Source organism: Sorex fumeus, unplaced genomic scaffold (genome assembly GCF_029834395.1).
Source record: "Sorex fumeus unplaced genomic scaffold, SorFum_2.1 ptg000013l, whole genome shotgun sequence".
Classification (NCBI taxonomy): Eukaryota; Metazoa; Chordata; class Mammalia; order Eulipotyphla; family Soricidae; genus Sorex; species Sorex fumeus.
Genome location: NW_026606070.1, coordinates 7,696,244 through 7,718,317, shown reverse-complemented (window position 1 = coordinate 7,718,317; position 22,074 = coordinate 7,696,244). Strand labels below are relative to the sequence as shown.

General features: G+C 42.2%; 1 protein-coding gene across 1 annotated transcript in view; it reads right to left on the bottom strand.

Moving 5' to 3' along the window:
• The window catches only part of PRKG2 (protein kinase cGMP-dependent 2), a 109,662-nt gene extending 90,491 nt beyond the window's left edge, over positions 1-19,171 (bottom strand). The window contains exons 1-2 of the mRNA XM_056111288.1: positions 19,054-19,171; positions 7,792-8,262 (exon numbers count right to left, since the gene is read on the bottom strand). Coding sequence (XP_055967263.1) covers positions 7,792-8,249 — 458 coding nt within the window. The 5' untranslated portion in view covers positions 8,250-8,262; positions 19,054-19,171. The remainder of the gene's footprint in view (positions 1-7,791; positions 8,263-19,053) is intronic.
• Between the last annotated feature and the right edge of the window lie 2,903 nt (positions 19,172-22,074).

The window sequence follows — 22,074 nt, the reverse complement described above, 5'->3', positions numbered from 1 at the left end:
AAACAGCTTAGGTTTTCAGGAAGAAAAGGAAGGTCCAGGAAACAGACTGCAATGCTAATTAGAGCACAAAGGTCGACAGCACCCTTCCCTCAAGTCTAAGAGGCAAAGTGAAAGAGGCCATGGGCTCCTCAAAGACATGACTTACTACACCCTACTTTCTGGGAATCTAGCAAGGAAATAGGCAGTGCCCAGAACATCCATGCTAAGTTGGTAAGAAAAGAAACGGGTCATGAGGGATGTCCTATTTCAGAGGACACTGAGAAGGCAATGAGACCTGGAGGCTGCTGTCCCAGAGGAGCACTACTAAATTTACGTGCTGTCACTTACTCAGAGTCAAGCAGACTCACATACTGCCAAAGACACCTAATCAATGACTAAAAATCCAGGCAGGGGAAATGAATGGAGGTGTCTTTGTTTCTTTGACTAAACAGCAGCTGTCATCATTCCTCTGATTAAATCGAGGTGGTCACTACTTTAGACACTAGTAATGACGAAGTATGAATGATGATCCTAGACCAGCGACTTCTGCTTGCTGAAAGGCTCGGAATAGTATTCAACGATGGGCTTGCTGTGCAAACACTAGGACTAGCTCTATACTGGTCACAGCTCACTGAGCATGACCTATAATTGATATTTAAAACTGTTGACCAATAACTATACTAAGTTCTGAGAACAGAAGCAAATGAAGGAGAAACAAAATAAAATATTAAGTTAAAAATGGGGGAGTGGAACTAGAAATAGAGCAAATTAAAGAAAAGGAGGAATAAAACACAGCAGTGACTGTACTTAGCTGAATATTCAATATTTGATGTATTAACTGTGTCGAAAAGGAGTGGTTATACTTCTCAAGCCTGAAGAAGTTAATCTTGGACATCATAACTGCAAACCAAGATTTTGGGGTCAAATTCTGATGTGCTTTTTTGGTGCATTATAAAAATATCATAGTACATGGTAAAAGGTAAAGGCCCTCCCGTTGATCGTCGATTTGCTCGAGCGGGCCCAGTAACGTCTCCATTGGAGACTTTGTTGTTACTGTGTCTGGCATATCGAATACTCTCGGTAGCTTGCCGGGCTCTCCGAGAGGGGAGGAGGAATCGAACTCGGGTTGGCCATGTTGGCCGCTTGTAAGGCGAACGCCCTACCCGCTGTGCTATCGAAGGTTGATATCTATGATCTGGATTATTAAAGTCACTATTTTATTTCATGAAAGAATCAAGGCTTCCCTACCTTCCCACCCACAAAATTTTTCTTGGCTGCGAACTGATAATATAGCTGGCACTTACTACAAGCACAATTTAAGAAAAAAATAAAAACAGGTAGCTACCTGTAATATTTCAGAAAAACATTAGAAACATATTTCTGAGTATGTACATAAATTTACAAAGTTTCCCAACAGAAAAATGAAGTCTTCCTCCAACTCTCATCTTGAAAAAAGCGATATAGGGCTGGTGAGATTGGACAGGAGAGAAGGCACTGGCCATGTGTGCAGCTGACCCGAATTCAAACCTTGGTGTCACATGATCCCCAAGCACTGTTGAACAGAGGCCACTCCTGAACAGAGCCAGAAATAGCCCCTGAGCTAAAGTCAGTAAGTCTTTGCTTTTACTTTCTCACCAAAGAACAATACTTCTGCTTTTTCTTTCTCACCAAAAATAACAGTTTCAAATTCTCAGCGAAACGCCATCATAGCAACACCTTGCCAAATGTCTCTGATTAATTGCCTTTGTCCACCAGATATTCACACCCTGAGCACCTCTGGGTGTGTCCAACAACTGCCACTGTCCCCCGTCCCAACCACCACACACACTCCAATACAAGGAATACATAGGAATTGTTAAGACAGATTTTCAACAAAACTTTTATCATTTAATTAATTTATTTATTTATTTTTGCTTTTTGGGTAACACCCCGCAGTGCATAGGGGTTACTCCTGGCTCTTGCACTCAGGAATTACTCCTGGCAGTGCTCAGGGGACCATATGGGATGCGGGGAATCGAACCGGGGTTGGCCGTATGCAAGGCAAACACCCTACCCACTGTGCTATCGCTCCAGCCCCACTTTTTCTCATTTAAAATCCTGGTTCCAGTATTAAAGCTGGGTCACTTGAGAGGGGGAAATAGCTAAGTGGTAGAATATGAGATCAGCATTTGAGAGACCTGAATTTGATCTCTGGTCCTGCAGGTCCCCAAGCACATCCAGATAGAGCCCTGATGACCCTATCTAATAAAAAGAAGGGGGGAAAAGTTGTGTTGAGTCATCTTAAACAAGGTAATTAATTCTACAAGTCCCCATCACTTTCCTCATATCAAAACAGGGGTGATAACGATAATATCTACCTTAGAGATTTGTCATAAGCATCCAGTATTTATGAGAGTGGTGCCTAGTGATAGTAAATGTTTATTATTATTCAATAGACGGGCTCCAGCTCAATAAAAAATTCACATTTTTTAATTGCTCTGCACTGCTTTTGTAAGGAAGCAGAAATAATCACAAAGAGTCTTCCTTGATCCTTTTGAAATGGGTGACTCACTAGCATTTTCCACTTGTACCTAGTCTGCTTTGGGGTGGGAGTGACAAGTGAAACCAATTGTGCTTCCTAAAACTAGACTCAAGCCCTGAAATCAGTAAGTCTTTGTTTGTTTTTTCTTTTTCACCAGAAAACAATAGTTTGAAATTCTCAGCCAAAGGCCATCATACCAACCACTTGCCAGATGTCTCTGATTAATTTGCCTGTGTTCCACCAGATAGTCAGCATGAGCTGGTAATTTTTCCCTTCCAGTAAGTGAAGTTTGCTAAACAACGTCACAGAAACATAAAATTCAATTTCAGTGAAAGGTCTGCACTCTGAATGCACGGTTGTCTTGGTGTTCAAGAGAAGTAAAACATGAACAGAAATGCTGCCTTAGCACTTTCTTACCGTCACCCTCTCTGTCCTTTGCTGCTGATATTCCCTTCTTAGCCTTGAGAATTATTGCACTCATTTGCAGACACATTCCTGCCCTGGATAAATATCACAGTCTGTGTCATCAGATGAAAGAAATCCATTTCTGTGCCCTTTTCACTCAAGTCTGCACTCACAGGATATTAGTGAATATTGATGGGAGGTAGGCTGTGTTCAACTCTCGGAAGAAGCAGACAGAATCACTGCTCTTTCTACTCATCACTGGCCATGTGACTTAAAAAAGCCAACTGGTGCCCATAATGGTTTAACTTAGGCCTTTTATTGTTGTGGGGGAATTCTAAGAACACTAAATTTGGAGGGAAAGAATAGTTTTAAAGTCAAGAGTTTGGGATTTTTTTTCTTTTATGGGGGTGGTATTTGAGGCTACACCAGGTTGTACTCAGAACTTACTCCATTTGCTCAGAGATCACTCCTGGTAGGGTGCAGGAGACCATATGGTGTGCCGGAAACTGAACCCAAGTCTGCAGCGTACGAGGTAAGCGTCCCATCCCTACCTATTGTACTACGGTTCCAGCACCAAGAGTGTTGGCTTCTAATCTTAGCTCAGTCACATCTGTCTGCATTGCCATTGCCGTGCACCTGTTTCCTCACTTCTCCGGGAAGGGAGCTAGTATGTCAAAGTTTTACAGTTCTTCCAGCTCTCAAGTCGTCTGATGTGTACCACATTAAATTTAAATCTGAATTTAGAGTATTTGATATACTATGTACTCTGACTCATCATGATTTATGAGCCTTCCATAGGGCTGAGTACCTGTAATAGAAACGGGCCGCATGCCCACAGACCCAGATGCTTCTGAGGATCTAAAATGGTCAGTGGGCATGCCTCCAAGTCACTACAAAGCCTTTGGTATATGGATGGTTCCGCGCAGCTTAAGAGCAAGTTCACATTGTGTCCAATTCAATCAGACAGTTTCTGCTCATTTTCTGAGGTCTTGGGCTAAGCCCTAACACAGAGTTTATTTTCTACTACATTTTCGTAAACCTTATTCAGTCATAATTCCCAAACCAGGAGAGATCAGTTATAATTTAAAATCCTAGAATGGAAACATCCTCTCTCTATATACACATATATGTATAAGATACATATTCTATATATATTCTATATATATTCATTTTTTAATTATTTAAAACTGAAACTTCAATTGCTTTACAGCACATTTTAAGTTTCCAAGGTCATATTTTGCTATTGGTCACCATGCTGGAAAACACTAATAGAACATTTTCATTAGCATAGAAAGTTTTACTAAACACCAACAAATTATATTAGAACCACACAAAAAATCTTAAAATATAGGCCCTTGAATTTGGTAAGAGACATTTTTGAGTGCCCCCAAGTCAACAAGGCAACTATACAGTAGGAGGAATGTAGTCCACATTTTAAGTCACCTCTTTAGACATTATAACTTCACTTGATGGGTGCAGGACAAGTGAGCCTGAGTCTGGCATCCAATGAGCTTCCCTGGCATTTAAAATACTTTTGAGAACAGAAGCCTCAGAAAACTCACACACTACTGGCACATGCATATCAAAGTTTCTCATGAGTTGCTTATTCCATTTAAGTTCTAAATCTATCATTCCACCAAATGTCATTCTGTTTCTATAGATACTTCATATATATCGACTACTGCCAGAGGACTAGGAGTTTCCCCCTTGGTTTCTTGCTCATTGATAATCATTGCCAGTAACATATTTTTTGAGCCAAAATAAAAGTCATTCAATGATTTTCTGATTCAGTGTGAAGTGGAAACTTAATGTAAATAAAAAATGCAGTTGATACTAATTAGTAGGAACATATTTAGTCATGAATACAGTCTGAAAACGTTATGGAAGTATAAAAAATAAATTGTGAGAATCTAAAACTAAGTAAAAGAGGCGTTTCTTACTAATATGCTAACTTCTTCAATACTAGCAGGAAGACTTGGAAAGGTACCCAAACCAACGCGTACTGCTTTTCATTTCATTCCTATATTTTTAATTTTTAATGCGGCCGCGCGGTTCCAGGATCTGGTTTAATGTTCTAACTTCTAAAAATTGTTTCTTACAAATTTGTGATAGGTTAAGAGGAAAAGAATTGTAATATTGAGCCTTACAAATTTGTGATAGGTCATAAAACTATTGGAAAAGAGGAAATGAATTGTAATATTGAGCACTTTCAAAAACTGGAAATTTTCAATCTCTACATCTTACCTATCTGTTTAAAACCTATTATTCTAGACCTGGGGTGGGGGGACATTTTGCTGGAAAAATTGAGGCACAGAACCAGTCAACCAAAAAAGTTTGCCCCAACCATATTGACTATAACAGTAGATGGGAGTTGATTAGGGCCTTACCGATCTAGTTTGGTCGCCTGGGGACTTAATCATTAAGAAATCAATTGTCTCTCATGAGATCTAAACTAGAACTACTTTGAAATGTGCCTGTCAAGGTGTCAGGGGAAGGGCGACTGGAAGGGAGCATATGGGCATACTGGTGGGGGAAGTAGACACTAACACTGTTGATGGAATTGGAGTTGGAATATTGTATTTCTAAGACTTGTCTATTGATAACTCTAAATCACAGCTCGTTAAATAAAAAAAATTAAATTTAGAAAAAAATGGACTGTTTCCATATCACATGATCTCAACACAGACTCATGCCCATTCGGGCATGCATTTGTGATGCAAAGAATCGTGGGTCACCCTTACTCAGGAGTTTTCCTCGTCTGTGTCCCACTCACTTTAAACAGACTGGTGGGCTATGGTTTATTCTAGAAAATGTTCATAATTACTAATTTTCTTTGCCTGGTTATAATAGTCAATAAATGGAAAGTATTATTATACTTAGATTTTTCAGTTACCTAATATCAGGCAAACTTTGCCTCAAGAAAAGCCCAAGTTTTTTAAACATAATCTTTGGTCACTATAGGAAATCTGGTATAATATGCATAATATATATCGGAAATGAAGTTATTTTAATTTTCACGCACTTCTAATATATAGATCATTGTTATCAGAAGTATGTGTTGTGCAAAATAACATACTTAGATATTATTAAGCCATATGATACATTATAAACCAATATTATGCAATTCTCTTACATTATTAAGAGAGAAGTAACTTGTTCAATTTTAGTGAAACAAGTGACTGTTTATGATACTTATGATGTATAGATTTGCTCCATTAAAACCAGTACAAAAATAATTATTACTTTTACAAAAAGATAAGACTACCCTCAACCAGTCAAAACTAGATTTAAATTTTGGCTTAAGTTCTTCTGAAACTTCGTATTAGCATGGCTTCCTTTAGTCACAAGTATCATGATTGGTGATCCAACATGAAGTCAGTTTCCTTAACAAGTATTTAGTGAGCCAAATACTGTCAGCAGATTAATTTAACACCGCCCTCCGCCCCGTTTTAATCCTATTGCCAATTAATCATTTGTTTCAGTAAAGTATCTTATATTTATTTATATCACTTGCATCTGTGAAAAAAATTATTCGATTTCACAAATCGATATTTTGCTAAAGAGATGCTAGATCAGCAAAAATTAAAGCATAGATCTAATTTCAACTAATAAATATTTACCCATTGAAAAGTAATGCTTGTGATGCTTCCAATCAATTCCTGCTAGGAAGTTCAAACATCAGTCAGAAAGAAATACACACATGCATGCACAAGAATACTATGGGAAATAATAATGTGTTCTTAAAAAAATATTCTTATCCGGGACCAGAGTGATAGTACAGTGGGTAGAGTGCTTACTTTACATATGGCCGACCCGGATTCAATTCCCAATATCCCATATGGTGTCCTGAGCACCATCAGGAGTAATTCCTGAGCACCAAAACAAGAGTAAACCCTGAGCACTGATGAATGTGACAAAAACCAAAACCAAAAAAAAAATTCTTATCTTAGAAGCAGAAGTGAAGATATGGTGGATAGGGTGTTTGCCTTGCATGCAGCTGATCTGGGTTGACCCTGAGCACCCCATATGGTGATCCAAGACCGCCACCAGTGATTCATGAGCACAAAGCCAGGAATAAGTCCTGAGCACTGCTGAGCATGGCCCAGAAAACAGAAGAAAACAAAAAACCAATTCAAGCTTTTAAAAAAGTTTCCTATGTTTGATTACTCTAACAACTTATTTATGCTGCTTTTCCCTCTCTTTTGGGTCTCAGGTAAGAATAATTTGCTCAGTTAGGTCTCACTAACAATTCTATCACCTCTTGACCTCCTAACTCACAGATATGACTCACTAATGTGTTGTCTTCCTTTTTATTATAAATCCAACTAATGATCACATAACATTCACTCATCTCTGTGTACACTACTGTGAGAAAGCCTCTATGTCTGTTTACTGATATATACTTAGCATAGAGCACAGAGGCTGGCAAAAGGAAGCATTCAACAGAAACGCAGAATCAAGGAATGAATGAATGAAACTCCATCTTATTACTTTTTTATGACCCTTGCAGACTAAGTGCCGAGGAGTGGTTTTGCAGTACACGCATTCATAATTCATTGTGATGTGTAGAGAACGAGAGGATAGATTTCTTTCAACTATTACTCTGCTAAGATTTTCAAGAGAATGGAAATGATTTTTCATACACTTGGATCCTCAGGAACATCATCACACATTAAAATTCAGGTACAGTACTATTCATGCCTTGAAAGAAAAGTTCTGCTCAGATGGAGATTCTGTTGTAAAATGAAACTATATGAAAGACCTCTCTCAGCCCAATTCCAAAAAGAGTTCATATGGTCTTTTCCATGGGGAAGCTTAGTCACCAGCACTCGGGTGCTTGATGAGAAGAAGCTCATCTAAAACCAAAGACCGCGGGAATTTCTTACCTGGAGTCCTTTCTGACTCTTGCTTTCTCAAAGGAAAATTCAGGGGGTTTGTTGAGGTCATAAGTACGGGTTGTTGGCTCGGCAGACACCCCTGCCTTCGCCCCCCTTCTGCTCTGCAGAGAGACCAATCCTGAGGACTTCCGGTGCACCTCCAAAGGTACTTTCTCTGGGGATGCCTGCAGTGGGCTTCCTCCCTGCAGGTGGACTACATCTTGAAGCTTGTTCAGCTGGATGCATTTGCTCTGGAGCTCCTCCGTGAGCTCGGCGATGGCCACGGTCTGCTTGGACAGCTGCTCCCGCAGCTCCTTCAAATGGTACTCCCGCTCCTGGATCTCGGCCTCTTTCCTCCTCAGCTCTCTCTCCAGTTCTAGCACCTTGCTCCGCAGAGCATCATTGCTGAGATTCCTGTGGCCATCCAGGTGCTTGGAATGTTTGGGTTTCACCGAACCATTTCCCATTTTGTGCGAGGGTCTGCAAGAGGACAGAGAATTGTCATTACTCGGTGGACTTTCACTTCCCGACAGCCCTGGCCACTCCTCTTGTTCCCATCGGTACATAAATAAAAACGCAGCAGTCATCGTTGTTTCAGAGAAACATAAATCCCCCCATCCCCACCCTGCTCCCAGAGGAGAGCTTGGGATTGGACCCTTGAGTCCTCCATGAGAAAGAGGTGGCAGGGGTTTCATTGTTCCCTGACCTTTTGTTTGCACAAGTGTCATATGGAAGCATTTTGCATAGATGGCTTGAGTCACCTGCTGTGCTCTTTGGTGGTTCTCTCTGTACAACTGTCAAAAAACAGCGCAACAAGACTGTGATTCTATGTCAGCAAGGTAAAGAGAAAACACAAGTAAGCAGCCGAGGCTTGCAAATATCACAACTCTCAGAGCTCCTGGTGCGGCTACGCTAGAGAAAGCATCTCTGATTTGAAAATAACACATCTGCTTTCCTCAGGAGGGAGACACGGCGGTGGTGTCCCTTTATAAGCAGGCTTGTATTTCTGTTAATGTTTGCTCTTAAAACCTGTAGGGGCTCAGTCATTAGAGAGTAGAACAGGGAAGGGAACTTTATTACACATTTTCCTTAACATTTGGAATGTCCACCAGTGATGCCCTATGGTGCAAAGCTCCATTATTTTCCTGTTAGGAGTCTCCTCGGTGTTGATCCTAAAATAATTCTTAGTCCACTGGGTCTTGAGTTACAACAAGCACATCCGGGATTATGCGTCATAATTTTAGTGCCTCAAAAAAAATGATGATTCACAAACCTTTGTTTAGGAGTCAAAAATGTGTTTCAAGAGGTAGAGCCTAGCTTACACAAGGCCTTGCATGTGCTCTCCAACAGGCATGATATGATACACATATACATACAGCCTCCATAAGATCAAGCACCTGGACCAAGTATGGTCCATAGCAAAACAAGAATGAAAACAAAAAGCCACTTTTCAGTTTAATAATTATGCATTTCACTCTTATTATAAATATAAATAATTTGCACTGGAGCGATAGCACAGGGCTGGAGCGATAGCACAGCGGTAGGGCGTTTGCCTTGCACGCAGCCAACATGGCCGACCCGAGTTCGATTCCTCTGCCCCTCTCGGAGAGCCCGGCAAGCTACCGAGAGTATTCGATATGCCAAACACAGTAACAACAAAGTCTCCAATGGAGACGTTACTGGGCCCGCTCGAGCAAATCGACGATCAACGGGAGGGCCTTTACCTTTTACCTTAATTTGCACAATAAAGTTGTGATTTTATTTATACCACTTAAGAAGAAAAATTATTAGGCTTACTAAACACATTCAATAAAAACAGAAAATAAAACATCAGTGATCATAAGGACCTATAAATGAAATTTTTTAAAAAGAATTGAAAGGGTGAAGTCTGAGATATACTGTTCTGATTAAGGACCAAGGAGTCAAGTCTTTCTAGACCAAACACTTAAACATCACAGTTTTGTATGTGAAATTTTAGTCAGCCACAATCCTAGAAGCATCATAACAATTGTAAACTAAATCTGAATTACCTCTTGTTGTCAAATATCAATGAGAGAAATCACACTTTAAAATGGTGCAACCCACACATTCTTTCCCCCTCCCTTCCTCTAAATTTCAAACTCAAAGAGAAATAAAATGCTGAGATGAACTTTGCCAGCTCTACTGCAATATTATCAACCTCTGCAACAACAAAGGCATCTTTACCTACACGGGGAAAATTGTAGAGCAAGTTTCAAACAGATGCAGTCCAATAACTAATGCAGTTACCAAAAATGGATAGTACATACAGAAAATAAGTGTATTTATATAAGTAATCTCATTTTAAAACTCAGATATTCCTCATGAATCGAGGTTGAAAGCAGTCACTTAAAAAATTCTATCCTCGGGGCTGGAGCAATAGCACAGCGGGTAGGACGTTTGCCTTGCACGCGGCCAACCCGGGTTCAATTCCCAGCATCCCATATGGTCCCCTGAGCACCGCCAGGGGTAATTCCTGAGCGCAGAGCCAGGAGTAACCTCTGTGCATTGCCGGGTGTGACCCAAAAAGCAAAAAAATAAATAAAAAAAAAATTCTGTCCTCCAGAGAATGACCTTACTGTGTTGCAGAAACAAGGCAAGTATAACCTTTATGCTTCTGTTAACTTGGAAGCATTTACGATTCTAGTATATTAAGAATATAGGAAAAGATTGAGGAGATAGGAATTCAATGAAGTGGTCCTGGACACCTCTGTATCTCAAAATAAACAATTTGAAAAATGTTTGACTAGAACTGAAGAATAAAATTAAGTGAGCTCTTGAGGCGTCTGAAGAGACAGTACTGCAAGGAGGGTACCTGCCTTGCATGTAACTGACCCAGGTTCCATCTCTGGCATTGCATATAGTCCCTCGAGAACCACCAGGAGTAATTCCTGAGTGCAGAAACAGGAATCCCTGAGTATTTTCAGTGTGACACCTCCCCCCTCCCCCTTCCCCTACCTCACTGCCCATCCCCCCAACTGAAATGAGATCTTGAATGATAGGCAAAAAAACTCTAAAGGCTCTTCAGTTAATATTGCATAAAAATATTTAATTTGTAGCAGTGTGCCTTTCTTTAAATAGTCTTTGTTGGTTCAAGAACAAACATTCCTAATAATGGAAGGCTAGAAGAAGAAGAGCAACGGTAGAAGGAAAGGGAATGACCTTATGAAAAACAAAAGCAAGAATAACAAGTTATATGTCAGCAGGAAAAAGATACATATGGGATTTCCTCTTTCATTTTCTATTTCATTTCATTTTATTTCATGTAAGGAAACAAACAAGGGAAAGAGGCAACATTCATAGAAAACAATCCACTGGCCACAAAATCAATCCTATTCAGGGGATGGGCTGGAGCAATAGCACAGCGGTAGGGCATTTGCCTTGCACGCAGCCAACATGGCCGACCCGAGTTCGATTCCTCCACACCTCTCCGAGAGCCCAGCAAGCTACTGAGAGTATCTCGCCCACACGGCAGAGCCTGGCAAGCCCCCTGTGACGTATTTGATATGCCAAACACAGTAACAACAAAGTCTCCAGTGGAGACATGACTGTGCCCGCTCGAGCAAATCAATGATCAACGGGAGGGTCTTTACCTTTACCTTTTACCTTACTCAGGGGATGCAGGAAGAACTGGGAGTCAAGGTACAATGGGCTGTAGTGGAGGGATATTGGTAGGTTCAGAGGGCAACACTGAAACCCTAATAACACAGAACCATGCATACCCCTGTAAGCCAATGATACTTCAATTAAAAATAAATTGAAAATAGATAATAAAAATGTTAACGTAAGCAGAAAATGTTTAACACTATCATTAAGTTAATAAGCCTTTATCCACAGAACCATTGCTTGCTAAAGCCTAACTTTTATGCACTCTATTAAGGCTCGTCCTACATCAATTTATCCAGATGTGACACATTAAAGAGCAGTTCTATCATTCTCAATTTCATATTCTAAATATAAAAGACTCCTTCCCTCTATGTATGGAATCTAAAGCACTCTTTTTACTGATCTAATAGTTGCACAAACCTGAAGTGCAATTAGATAGAGGATGTTGAATTCTCCCAAAATGCAGACTATTCTCTGGTTTTAATGCAGTCAGTGTTGGAGCTGTATAAATCTTACAGGCTATTTAGAATTCCAAAGAAGAGTGAAATGAGAGTAACTAAGGCATCTTTCATTCACCAATTTCAGATATGCAAGTGAGTTTCTGAATGGCTCAATAGTAAGCCTTATTTTGCAGTTTGTCCATTAAAATTTTGTCCCTCAAGCCAAGGCTTCACGTATCTGGCTTCGTAAGAGCAATTAGAATCACTCAGTTTTCTGTTCAGTCACCAAGAGAAGTCATTTCTCATCTATGTGTGGAAAGAGTCACTGGACCACAAGATCCTGCCCCATCACCAAAGAGCCATTGGACCACAGGATGCTGCCCCATCAATCTAGCCAGTACCATAGCTTATTGAAATCATCTTATAATTGGTGAGCAGAACATGATGCAATTAGAAGTGAGCTTTTAGATAAAGAGCATTTTATGTGAACAATGGAATCATACTAGCCAAGGGAAGAAAACAATCTGCCCTTCCCCAGCTGTGTAACTTCCTATAAATTACTACTAGAATCTATCTGTCTAGCAAATGGATGTAATTATGTCCATCTCACAAAGTTATTATTCAGATTAGGCTGGGAAAAGTGACCCAGGCAATGTCTGGTGTGTAGCAGGCATCAAGTAAATAATAAAATATGAGAGCAGAGACAAAGTCTGTGAAATCTTGGTGTAAGGAAATACCCAGAGGATATTTTTGCTGGGTGAGTCAGAGGTCCAGTAAAATGGAAGTCTTCTAGACAGGGGGTCTTTAAATATGTAAATTAGTCTCTTGGAGTGGTGGGGACTGTGGTTATTCTGCTTATATTATATTTTTCCTTTTGTATCTTGGTTTATACTGAGTAGTGCTCAGGGAACCATTTCATGCCACGACTCAAACCCAGGCCTCCTGCATGCATGGCTCCATCTCTCCACGATATCTCTCTGGCTTTGGGTCATAGCTTCCACTAAAAAAAGAATGAAGGAATTCTAAAAGAAACATCAAAATAGCATCAGGAATAACACAGTTCCTGGGTCGTGAAGATTTCTTAAAATTTATGATTTCCGCATGTAACCCCTTCTGATACTCATATATTACAGTGAAATCCTTAAACCAAAAGGTCGAATCTGATTATCACTGAAAGCAGAGAAACACCACATCCACTGTGAAGATGGTATTCCTCAGGCAGAACAGGAGAAAATGGATTAAATAGTGGCATGTAGCAAGAAATGTCAGGAAAGGAACACTTTACAATCTAAATAACCATTACATTTATTGCTATGTACAAAACATCACGTATAAGACACAATGCGAAAAATCACAAAGAAAGCAAAATGGATTGTGAATGTTCTTGTAGTCATATTAACACCCAACAGTCAACATGGTAGGAACTAAGTAAGCTTTGTTGTCTATTTTTCCCCAGTTCTAAAGTAGCTTGAAACCAAAATCTTGGCTCAAATCTTGATAGCTATTCCTCTCTGTACCCATCTGGAGTCTGATATAAATACATACACAGACACACACATTTATATGTATAGCTTCATGTATAACATTAATATGGGAAATAGAATTGCACGGGCTCACTTAGTTATAAAGCCACAATCCCTATCCAAGGGCAGTTGTATAGCAGTGTAAATCCTGAGGCATAAATTGAGCTTGAACAGCAATAACAGAAAAGCTATTTTATGTCAACAAAGGACAGGCAGGTGAAATAATATTGCATGTTATATTACCTTTTGAGCAAAATAATTTGAGTATTAAATGAGAGTATTAACATTTTAATTAAGAGTTTGAGTATTAAATGAGAAACTATGACAAGAATTAATCACAGTACCCTGACATCTTTGTACATGTTAAATATACATGAAATAGTAATATTAGTTTCTTAACATTATTTTACAATAACTTGTCTTAGTAGAAAGTATACAAAATAAAATGTATGCACTAAATACAGTAGTGTAGAACAAAGAGTGCTGATACTACCAGACCTCAAGATTTGCCAAAAAATTAGAATAATCTAAACTGCAAATAAAGAATGGACAAAGAGACCAATGGTACACAACAGAGAACTCAGATATAGTCAAGCTATCTTTGGCAAAAGAAATACTATTCAGTGATGAAAAGTAATGGCCATCGAACTATGGAAAGATACAAAGGAACTTTACATGCCTGTTGATGATCGAAAGAAGTCAATCTGATAAACCTACATACTATATGATGATTCTAACTGTGTGACACTCTGGATAAAACAAAACTTGAAGACAATAAAGAAGTCAGTGATATGAGTCAGAAAGAGAGGGACAGACATAGAAAGATTGCACTCATCTGTGGAATATAAAGTAACAGAATAGGAGACTAATACTCAAGAATAGTAGAGATAAGGACCAGGAGGTTTGCCCCATGACTTGGAAGCCGGCCTTATGCTTGGGGGGAAAGGCAGCTCAGAATAAGAAGGGACTACCAAGTAAAGGGTGTTCGGAGGACCCACTTGGGTTGGGAGATGTGTTCTTTAAGTGGACTATAGACCAAACACGATGGTCACTCAATACCTCTATTGCAAACCACAACAGCCAAAAGGAAAAAGAGAACAAAAGGGAATGCCCTGCCACAGAGGTGGGGTGGGGGAAATGGGAAGAGGGTGGCAGGAGGGATACTGGGAACATTGGTGGTGGAGAATGGGCACTGGTGGAGGGATGTGTACTTGATTATTGTATGACTGAAACACAAACACAAAAGTTTGTAAGTATATAACTGTATTTCATGGTGATTCACTAATAAAAAATATTTTAAAAAAAGAAGTCAGTGATAATCTTCTCTGGAAGAGTAAAGAAGGAAAGAAAGGGTGAAGAGTGGGAATTTCAGGGCAGTAAAACTGTTCTTTGTGATACTTTAACGGTGGATATATGTTTATATATTTGTCCAAAGTTACAAAATGTACAATACAAGAAATTAGCCTTAATGTAAATTGTGTGCTTTAGTTAGTAATTTGCTCGAGCGGGCCCAGTAACGTCTCCATTGGAGACTTTGTTGTTACTGTGTCTGGCATATCGAATACTCTCGGTAGCTTGCCGGGCTCTCCGAGAGTTAGTAATTGTGTATCAACATTGGTTCATTAATTATAACAAATATATACAAGCAAAAAGTGAAGAACAGGAAAACAGTGAGGAGGAGAGTAAAAGGAAACTCTATAACACACAAAAAACAGCATATTCAGGGAAAGGGCGAAATGCATGGTGGATGACACAGGATAGAAGTGAACTAGCTGAGAAAAAGTACTAAAAACACTATATGCCGTTCTATGGTATCTGGGTTGTACTGTAAGTGAAACCTTTTACATTGTATGGTCACATTTGTTCTACAGAGAGTTAGTTTTCTTGGCAGTAAATATGGAATCATTTCTTATTCCTCTCATATCCAAATAACAATTGATGAGAACTGGGTTATGGCCAGACAGTATTCCCAACCCTATTCTAATGTCTTCAATTTCTTGTACTCAAGAAAAAAAAAAGGACCATCTCCAAGGTGGTGAGAAGGAAAAGGACACAGTCATAGATTTGGTAAACACTCTGCTTGTAGATAACTCTACCATTTCCTTCCCCTCAATAAATCATGAAAAGTAGGGAAGAATTTTTTTTAATGATGTGAGTTGTCTAGCCTAAAATCAGAGGAGGAAATTATGCAGGCTTTTATAGTTTTCTAAACATACTGGGGTGCATTTAGGGTTACTCTTTGTCTCACTAAAGTTCTTTTAGAAAATAATTAACCATCACTGGATATTTAAATCCCTGTTCCTTCTCCTGCAGCAAACCACACAGAGCTGTCCTTGTGAGGAAACAGCTCAATTCCATCTCAAAGCCACAATTAAAAGCATCTGTTCATCTGACCTTGTGACAGTTGACCTAAGGCTCGGTATTGAATCCACTGCTTGTTTTCTCTGTCCACAGTATCTTAATTTGGAAAGTGATTTTCTCTTGTCAGACAGTCATATGAGCTTTTTTATTGTTCTAGGTCCAGCTACTCCAGAGGTTGACCACCTTCTTTAAAGTGCCCCTACTTTCAAGTGCAAAATGTTCATGGCACATTTTTTTATACATGCCAATTACAGATCACACTGTAATTGTCAGATTTGGGGCATTCCATTCAGTAATTTTTTGGAAATGCTAGAATGTCAGAAAGACAGGTGAGCACACAAAAAGTAGTTCTATAGGTGTAAGTCAGCAAATTGGATGTGATGAACCCATCCATTGGATGTGATGGCAACCAGTAAGAGAGTTCAAAGTTTCTGTTATGATAACTAAGTGAAAGGTGACTTCATTTCACCAAAATAATATTTTTGTCTCATCTATTTATTTATTTATTTTAATTTTTTTAGTGAAACACCATGAGGTACAGTTGTAAACTTACAATTTTTTGTGCTTGGGTTTCAATTATACAATGATCAAATACCAGTCCCTCCACCAGTGCCCATTTTCCACAACCACCGGTCCCAGTATCCCTCCCAACCTCCATCTCCCCCATCCCATCCTTCCTCTGTGGCAGGGCATTCCCTTATGTTCTCTCTCTCCTTTTCACCAAAATAATAATAAGTCAGATTTGAAAATCAAAACAGTAAGTCATACTTTAGAAATGCTTGGCATAAAGGGCCTATAGAAACTTAAGGGCAGAGAAGTTCAATAGTAAGAAAAGGACTAAGTAATAGTAAGAAAACCAAGTGACAGAAGGAAGCTGAAAATATTTAGCAATCACTATTACATAAATGCAGGCTAAAGCTGAAGAAAGAGATGAGATCGCCAGGAGGCTGACACGGAGGAGAGGAAGATTGTCAGGGTCCAGGTGAAGTTTGAAAGAAAAAAAATAGATGTGGTAAAAAAAAATGATTTCCTTGTAAACTGAGAATGTGGATAAGCAGTAAAGGATGAGAAGTAATAATGGGGTGGGGTAACTCTTCAAAGGGAAAAATCTCTATGTGATGGTAAAACCATTGAGCACATGAAAGGAGTCAAAAATGATCTCGATGTTTTGATCTTTGAAGACTCTAGAGAAAGGTAACCCTATTAAGTCATTCATTCATCCATTTACTCAACATAGAGAACCATGTGTGGGTTAGGCACCGTGACACTGTGTGCAAAGTAACACAGACCTTCTCACTTCATGGAAAGGGTCATGAGTGAAGATATACTAAGTGAAAGGTGCTTGTGAGTCATCCAGATGCCTGGAAACAGTAGCAAAGAAAAAAGGTCTTGGTCAGAGAGCTTCACAGGGGTCAGGTAAGATGTTTATTAGAATTTGTGCAGGAGTTAAGGTACTTTCATTGAGCCAACACGCTCAAGATCCCCAGGGAGTAGGAGGAGGCCCAGTACTGCTGGATATGGCTCCCCAAACCAAAATAAAATCAAAGGAGGAGATGAGATCACTAAAGGAAGACAAAAAGCAATGCCAGTATTATATAAGCATGTGTAGATAATATCTGGGGATGCTGCTTATGAAAGAAGGGAAGCAAACAAAATCTGAAAAGGAAGTTTCAAAGAAGACACGAAGATGAGTTCTTTTACAAGGTGAGCAGGCTGCAGTTCCCACCCCACAGGCATGTCAGATCAAAAGAGATGAAAGGGGAAAACACTGAAGTGAGGCTTATGTGGCAGATGTGGTACAGGGACCCAGCGCCCAAGGGCCATTCCAAGATGGTATCATGGTCCAGGCACTGAGTTTTTAAATTAGTGGAAATCTGAGAGCATTTGTAATCCCAGAACAATCGACTAGTGAAGACAGAAATCAGAGCACAAGAGAAAGGGGTTTCACTGATAGGAAAATAGCCCAGAGGAAACAAGATAATAAGGAATCAGAAGCCCTGGGTGACATCCTGGCACCATAAGCCTTTCCTGCGAATTAGCCTTGCAACACAAGGATTCTCGAGCAGTCTAGAAGTATTTCACTAATAGAAACAGCTCTGGGCACCATCCTTCCCCCTGCTCTCACTTCTATTTAACATTGATCTCCCATGGAGCAATAGCACAGCGGGTAGGGCGTTTGCCTTGCATGCGGCCGACCCAGCCAACCCAGGTTTGATTCCTCTATCCCTCCCGGAGAGGCCGGCAAGCTACCCAGAGTATCTTGCCAGCCTGGCAAGCTACCCATGATGTATTCAATACGCCAAAAAACAGTAACAACAAGTCTCACAATGAAGACGTTACTGGGTCCGCTGGAGCAAATCGATGAACAACGGGAGGACAGCGCTATACAGTGCTCCAATGGAAAGGTTTTCTCCTAATTCTCAGAAACAAATCCCCACCGCTCTAGCTCCTAGCCTCCCTCCCGTTCCAGAGCAAACAAGGAGCACTGTGACAGCGACCAAGTGTCATCCGGGAGAGTCGCCCTCTCCAGGAGTTAGACAGAAACTTAGAACAAAGAAACATTGGACGACTCCGAAGTTGGAGGGGCGGGCGAAAACAGGTGCATGGCCAGAAAGAGAGGCCTGCACGCTCCGGATCGGGCTCTGAAAACCATGGCTTCAAGAGCCTCAGTTTGTCAGAGCGTCATTCCTTCTAAATATTCCTTCTTCCCTGGCTGGCTTCTTTCTATTCTCGTCTCAGCCCTGGCCTCCACCGCGGCGCCTTTACTCCCACCCTAGCGCTCTTCCAACTCGACCCCCTGTCTCTCCCCCACCGCGCCCCGCAGCTCCGAGCCACTGACAGATTGTTTTGCTCTGCTTGCTCTTGTTTCTTCATCGCAGCCAGAAAGGTGGGCAACTCCTCGCCGCCGTGCCCAGAGAGAGAGAGACACAAGACACCCACACAAGTTGACCAGGACACCCAGCAAGTCTTGGCCTGAGCACGCGTCACCCCCACTACCTGCCCAGAGCCTGATGGAGCTGAAGTGCTCGGAGCGCACGCTCTGGCCGCGCGGACCAGCAACCCTCCCCCCACCCACCTCCAAATCCTACCACCATCCCGGCCCAGAACGAGTCCCCAGCTAAAGGAGAACCCTCAGGACGCGCGGCTGAGGGTGCCCCTGGCGCCCTGCACCCCGTTTCTTCAAACCCCGTGGCCTCCCCACCGCGCGCGGCGGCCGCGCCGAGCACCGGGCAGCGCTGGCAGAGCGTGCAGGGGGCACACGCAGGCACCCGCGCACCCCGACCCCCGGCCCCCCACGGGCCCCTCGGGCTGGCCCAGCTCACCAGGCGACGGGGAACTTTCCAGGTGCGCGGCCGGGCCCCGCCGGCGCGACCCCCAGTCCGTGCGCGCGTGGTCTCGGGGCTGGCGGCGGGGGACGTGGGAACCGGGGCGCGGGCGGGCGCGCGGAGGGAGGGAGGGAGGCCCGAACTGCGGCGGCGGCGGCGGCGGCGGCAGGAGGCGGGCGGGGAGGAGGGGCGGGACGGGGCGGGGGTCAACGCGGGCGCCGCGAGACGAGGCCCTGAGGGTGGGGTCACCCCCCGCGCACCCCCGCCCGGGGCCCCCAGCTCGACTCCGCGCGCGACGTCCCGAGTCTGCACTTGATGCCCCTCGGCCCGTGCCGGGCCACTGAAGTCGGGATTGGCATCGCCTTTGGGGGCGCGCGCGCGCGTGTGCGTGTGTGTATGTATGCGTGTGTGTGTGCGTGCGTGCGTGTGTGTGTGTGTGTGTCTGTGTCTGTGTGTGTGTGATTATTTCTATTTTAAGTGTGGGCGGACGAGGACAGAGGAAAGTTGCTGAATTCGTTCCTTTTTTCTTTCCTTCCCCGCCCCCCCCCCCGCACCCCGTTTTTTTTGCAAAATCTCTCATCTCACCGTGCTCTCTGAGCGCACGCACGTGTCCTGGACCTTCTGTTCCCTGCTCCCGCCGACGTCCTCCCGGAATTCTGTGGCTCGGGCACGTTGGCCGTGCGCTCTCTTTTCAGTGCTCTGGAGCTGCCACTTGTTCCAAGTTTACCAAGTTCCGTGATGTTGGGGGTGCGGGGGTGCGGGGTTTGAACGGAGCTCCAAGGAACCCGAGTGACCTCCCAGCTTAGGACATCCGCACGGAGGTCTGCCTTTGGATGAAGTATTCTTGTTTCCTTATTTTTTGCATTTCTCAAAGTTGGGGGGCTGCCGAGGGGAAGGGAGGCGATCACACCCAGCAGTTCTCTCAGGGCTTACTTCTGGTTCAGCATTCAGGGATCAGTCCGGGTGGAACTTGAGGAATCATTCTGGGGCTCCAGGGATTGAACCCCGAGGCAACTGCATGCAAAGCAATCACCTAAATTCCTGTGTTATCTCTCCAGCCCTGCACGAGGATTCTTGATCACTCAGACTGGAAATACTCTTTCCAGTAGTCCTTTGCTTGCATGTTGTTATTCCTCCCAGCCCAGGCTTGCATTGTGGCTTTCTAAATATACGTATACACACCCCCTCTCCACCACCCCCTAACCCCCTACACACACACCGCTTTATTTGTTGTGCTCTGGAGTCTGGAGTTGGGAGACCTTGGTGTGGCTTTCTCCCTTTCCTCCTGCCCCAAGAGGAATTTCCCTGGCGAAGACACCAAGGACAAGGGCAGTTTCTGTGCTGCGGGATGTGAATTACAGTGAGGGTCTATTTCAGGGCGCCTCCAGAGAATGTTCGAACCCAACGCTCTGATTTTAAACCACAGGGCGGCGGCGGCGGTGGGGTTCCGGGAGCGGAGGTCTGCACTAGGACTTACATAAACTCGTATAGAAATGAGGCCTCCATAAAATATGTTTAGCTGAACGGAGCCATTAAATTCCAGAGGTGGAAGAATGCAGTTCTGTTGGGTTTTGTGCTAATTGGGGCAGGGGGTGGGGGGTGGGGGGGAGAGAGAAAGCACAAAGTAATTTCTCATGAACATACGCCAGCGTTTTTTCATTTCATGCAGGCCTTCAAAATCACCCGACTGAGAGATGGAGAAGAATTTACACAGGAGAGGGGAAAATGATTAAGTCATGGTTAAATCCCTATAATAATAGAGTGTTCAGTCAATGGGGGGGATTTTTATGAACAGTTAACAGCAAAGGAGGAAATCAGATATTTTCAAAGTACTTACATTGCATTACATTTATTCCAGTTTTTTTTTTTTGTATGTGTGTTTGGGAACTGTGAGTTGCTAATTAGCAGATCAGAGCATGCATTTTAAAATGAAATACAATGGAACAGAAATATCAAGTACATCACATTATAAATATCAAGTACATCGTATTATAAATATGTTCCAGAAATGTTTCGTACTGAGTCAACCATGTCCTTTGTCTTTGCTTACTGTTCCTGAGGTCGGAGTTTAAAAATCACTGGTGATGCCCAGGGTAACCCAACTGTTAGAGTTTGGGGTATTGGGTGTTAGATTCTATCTTAGTGAGATTCTGTCAGTTCCATCTAGAGGAACTGTGAAGGGCAGAAAGAGTGGAAAATAGACTTCTTTCTTAGACTTTCAGTCATTCTTTCAAAAATGTGCTTAAGCAACCACTATGCCTCTGACCTGGTGTTAAAAACTGAGAATTCGGTGGTGAATAAAATCTATATTGATCTCAGCAGCTAGAGACAGCAGCTAGAGAGAAAACACACCAAACAAATAGTGAGGTACTAGCTGTAGCAAACGCTGTGACAGAAAATATGTAAGAACCAAGTTCTTACATGGGGTTATAATTGAGACATGTAGCACTGTCCTCCTGTTTTTCATTGATTTGCTCGAGAAGGCACCAGTAATGTCTCACAACAAATGGTGAGACTTCTTGTTACTGTTCTTGGCATATTGAATACATCACAGGTAGCTTAGCAGGCTTTGCCGTGCGAACAAGATACTCTCGGTAGCTTGCCGGGCTCTCCAAGAGGAGCGGAGGAATTGAACCCAAGTTGGCCGCGTGCAAGGCAAACGCCCTACCTGCTATGCTATCGCTCCAGCCCAATTGAGATATGAGTACCGATATTTAATGATTAACTATTTTCAAACATTTCTGTGATAAGGAAATTTATTGTGTCACATGTCCATAAGTCTCAAGGTCCAAAGGCTCTAGCAGGTGACTTTAGCAACTTGATGACAGCAGAGAAAGCTGGGAAATTTCCGTTATTCTCCCTACCTAACTCCAACACACTTGTGTCTGGGTCTGTCTCTGAGTCTGGAGAGAGCAGGAGTATCGTCAATGTCAGGAACAGACGATCCTGACAAGAGGCAAGAGTGGGACATCTTTCTGGGAAACCTCCAGTTGACCTCTTATGGTTCTCAACCGAGAG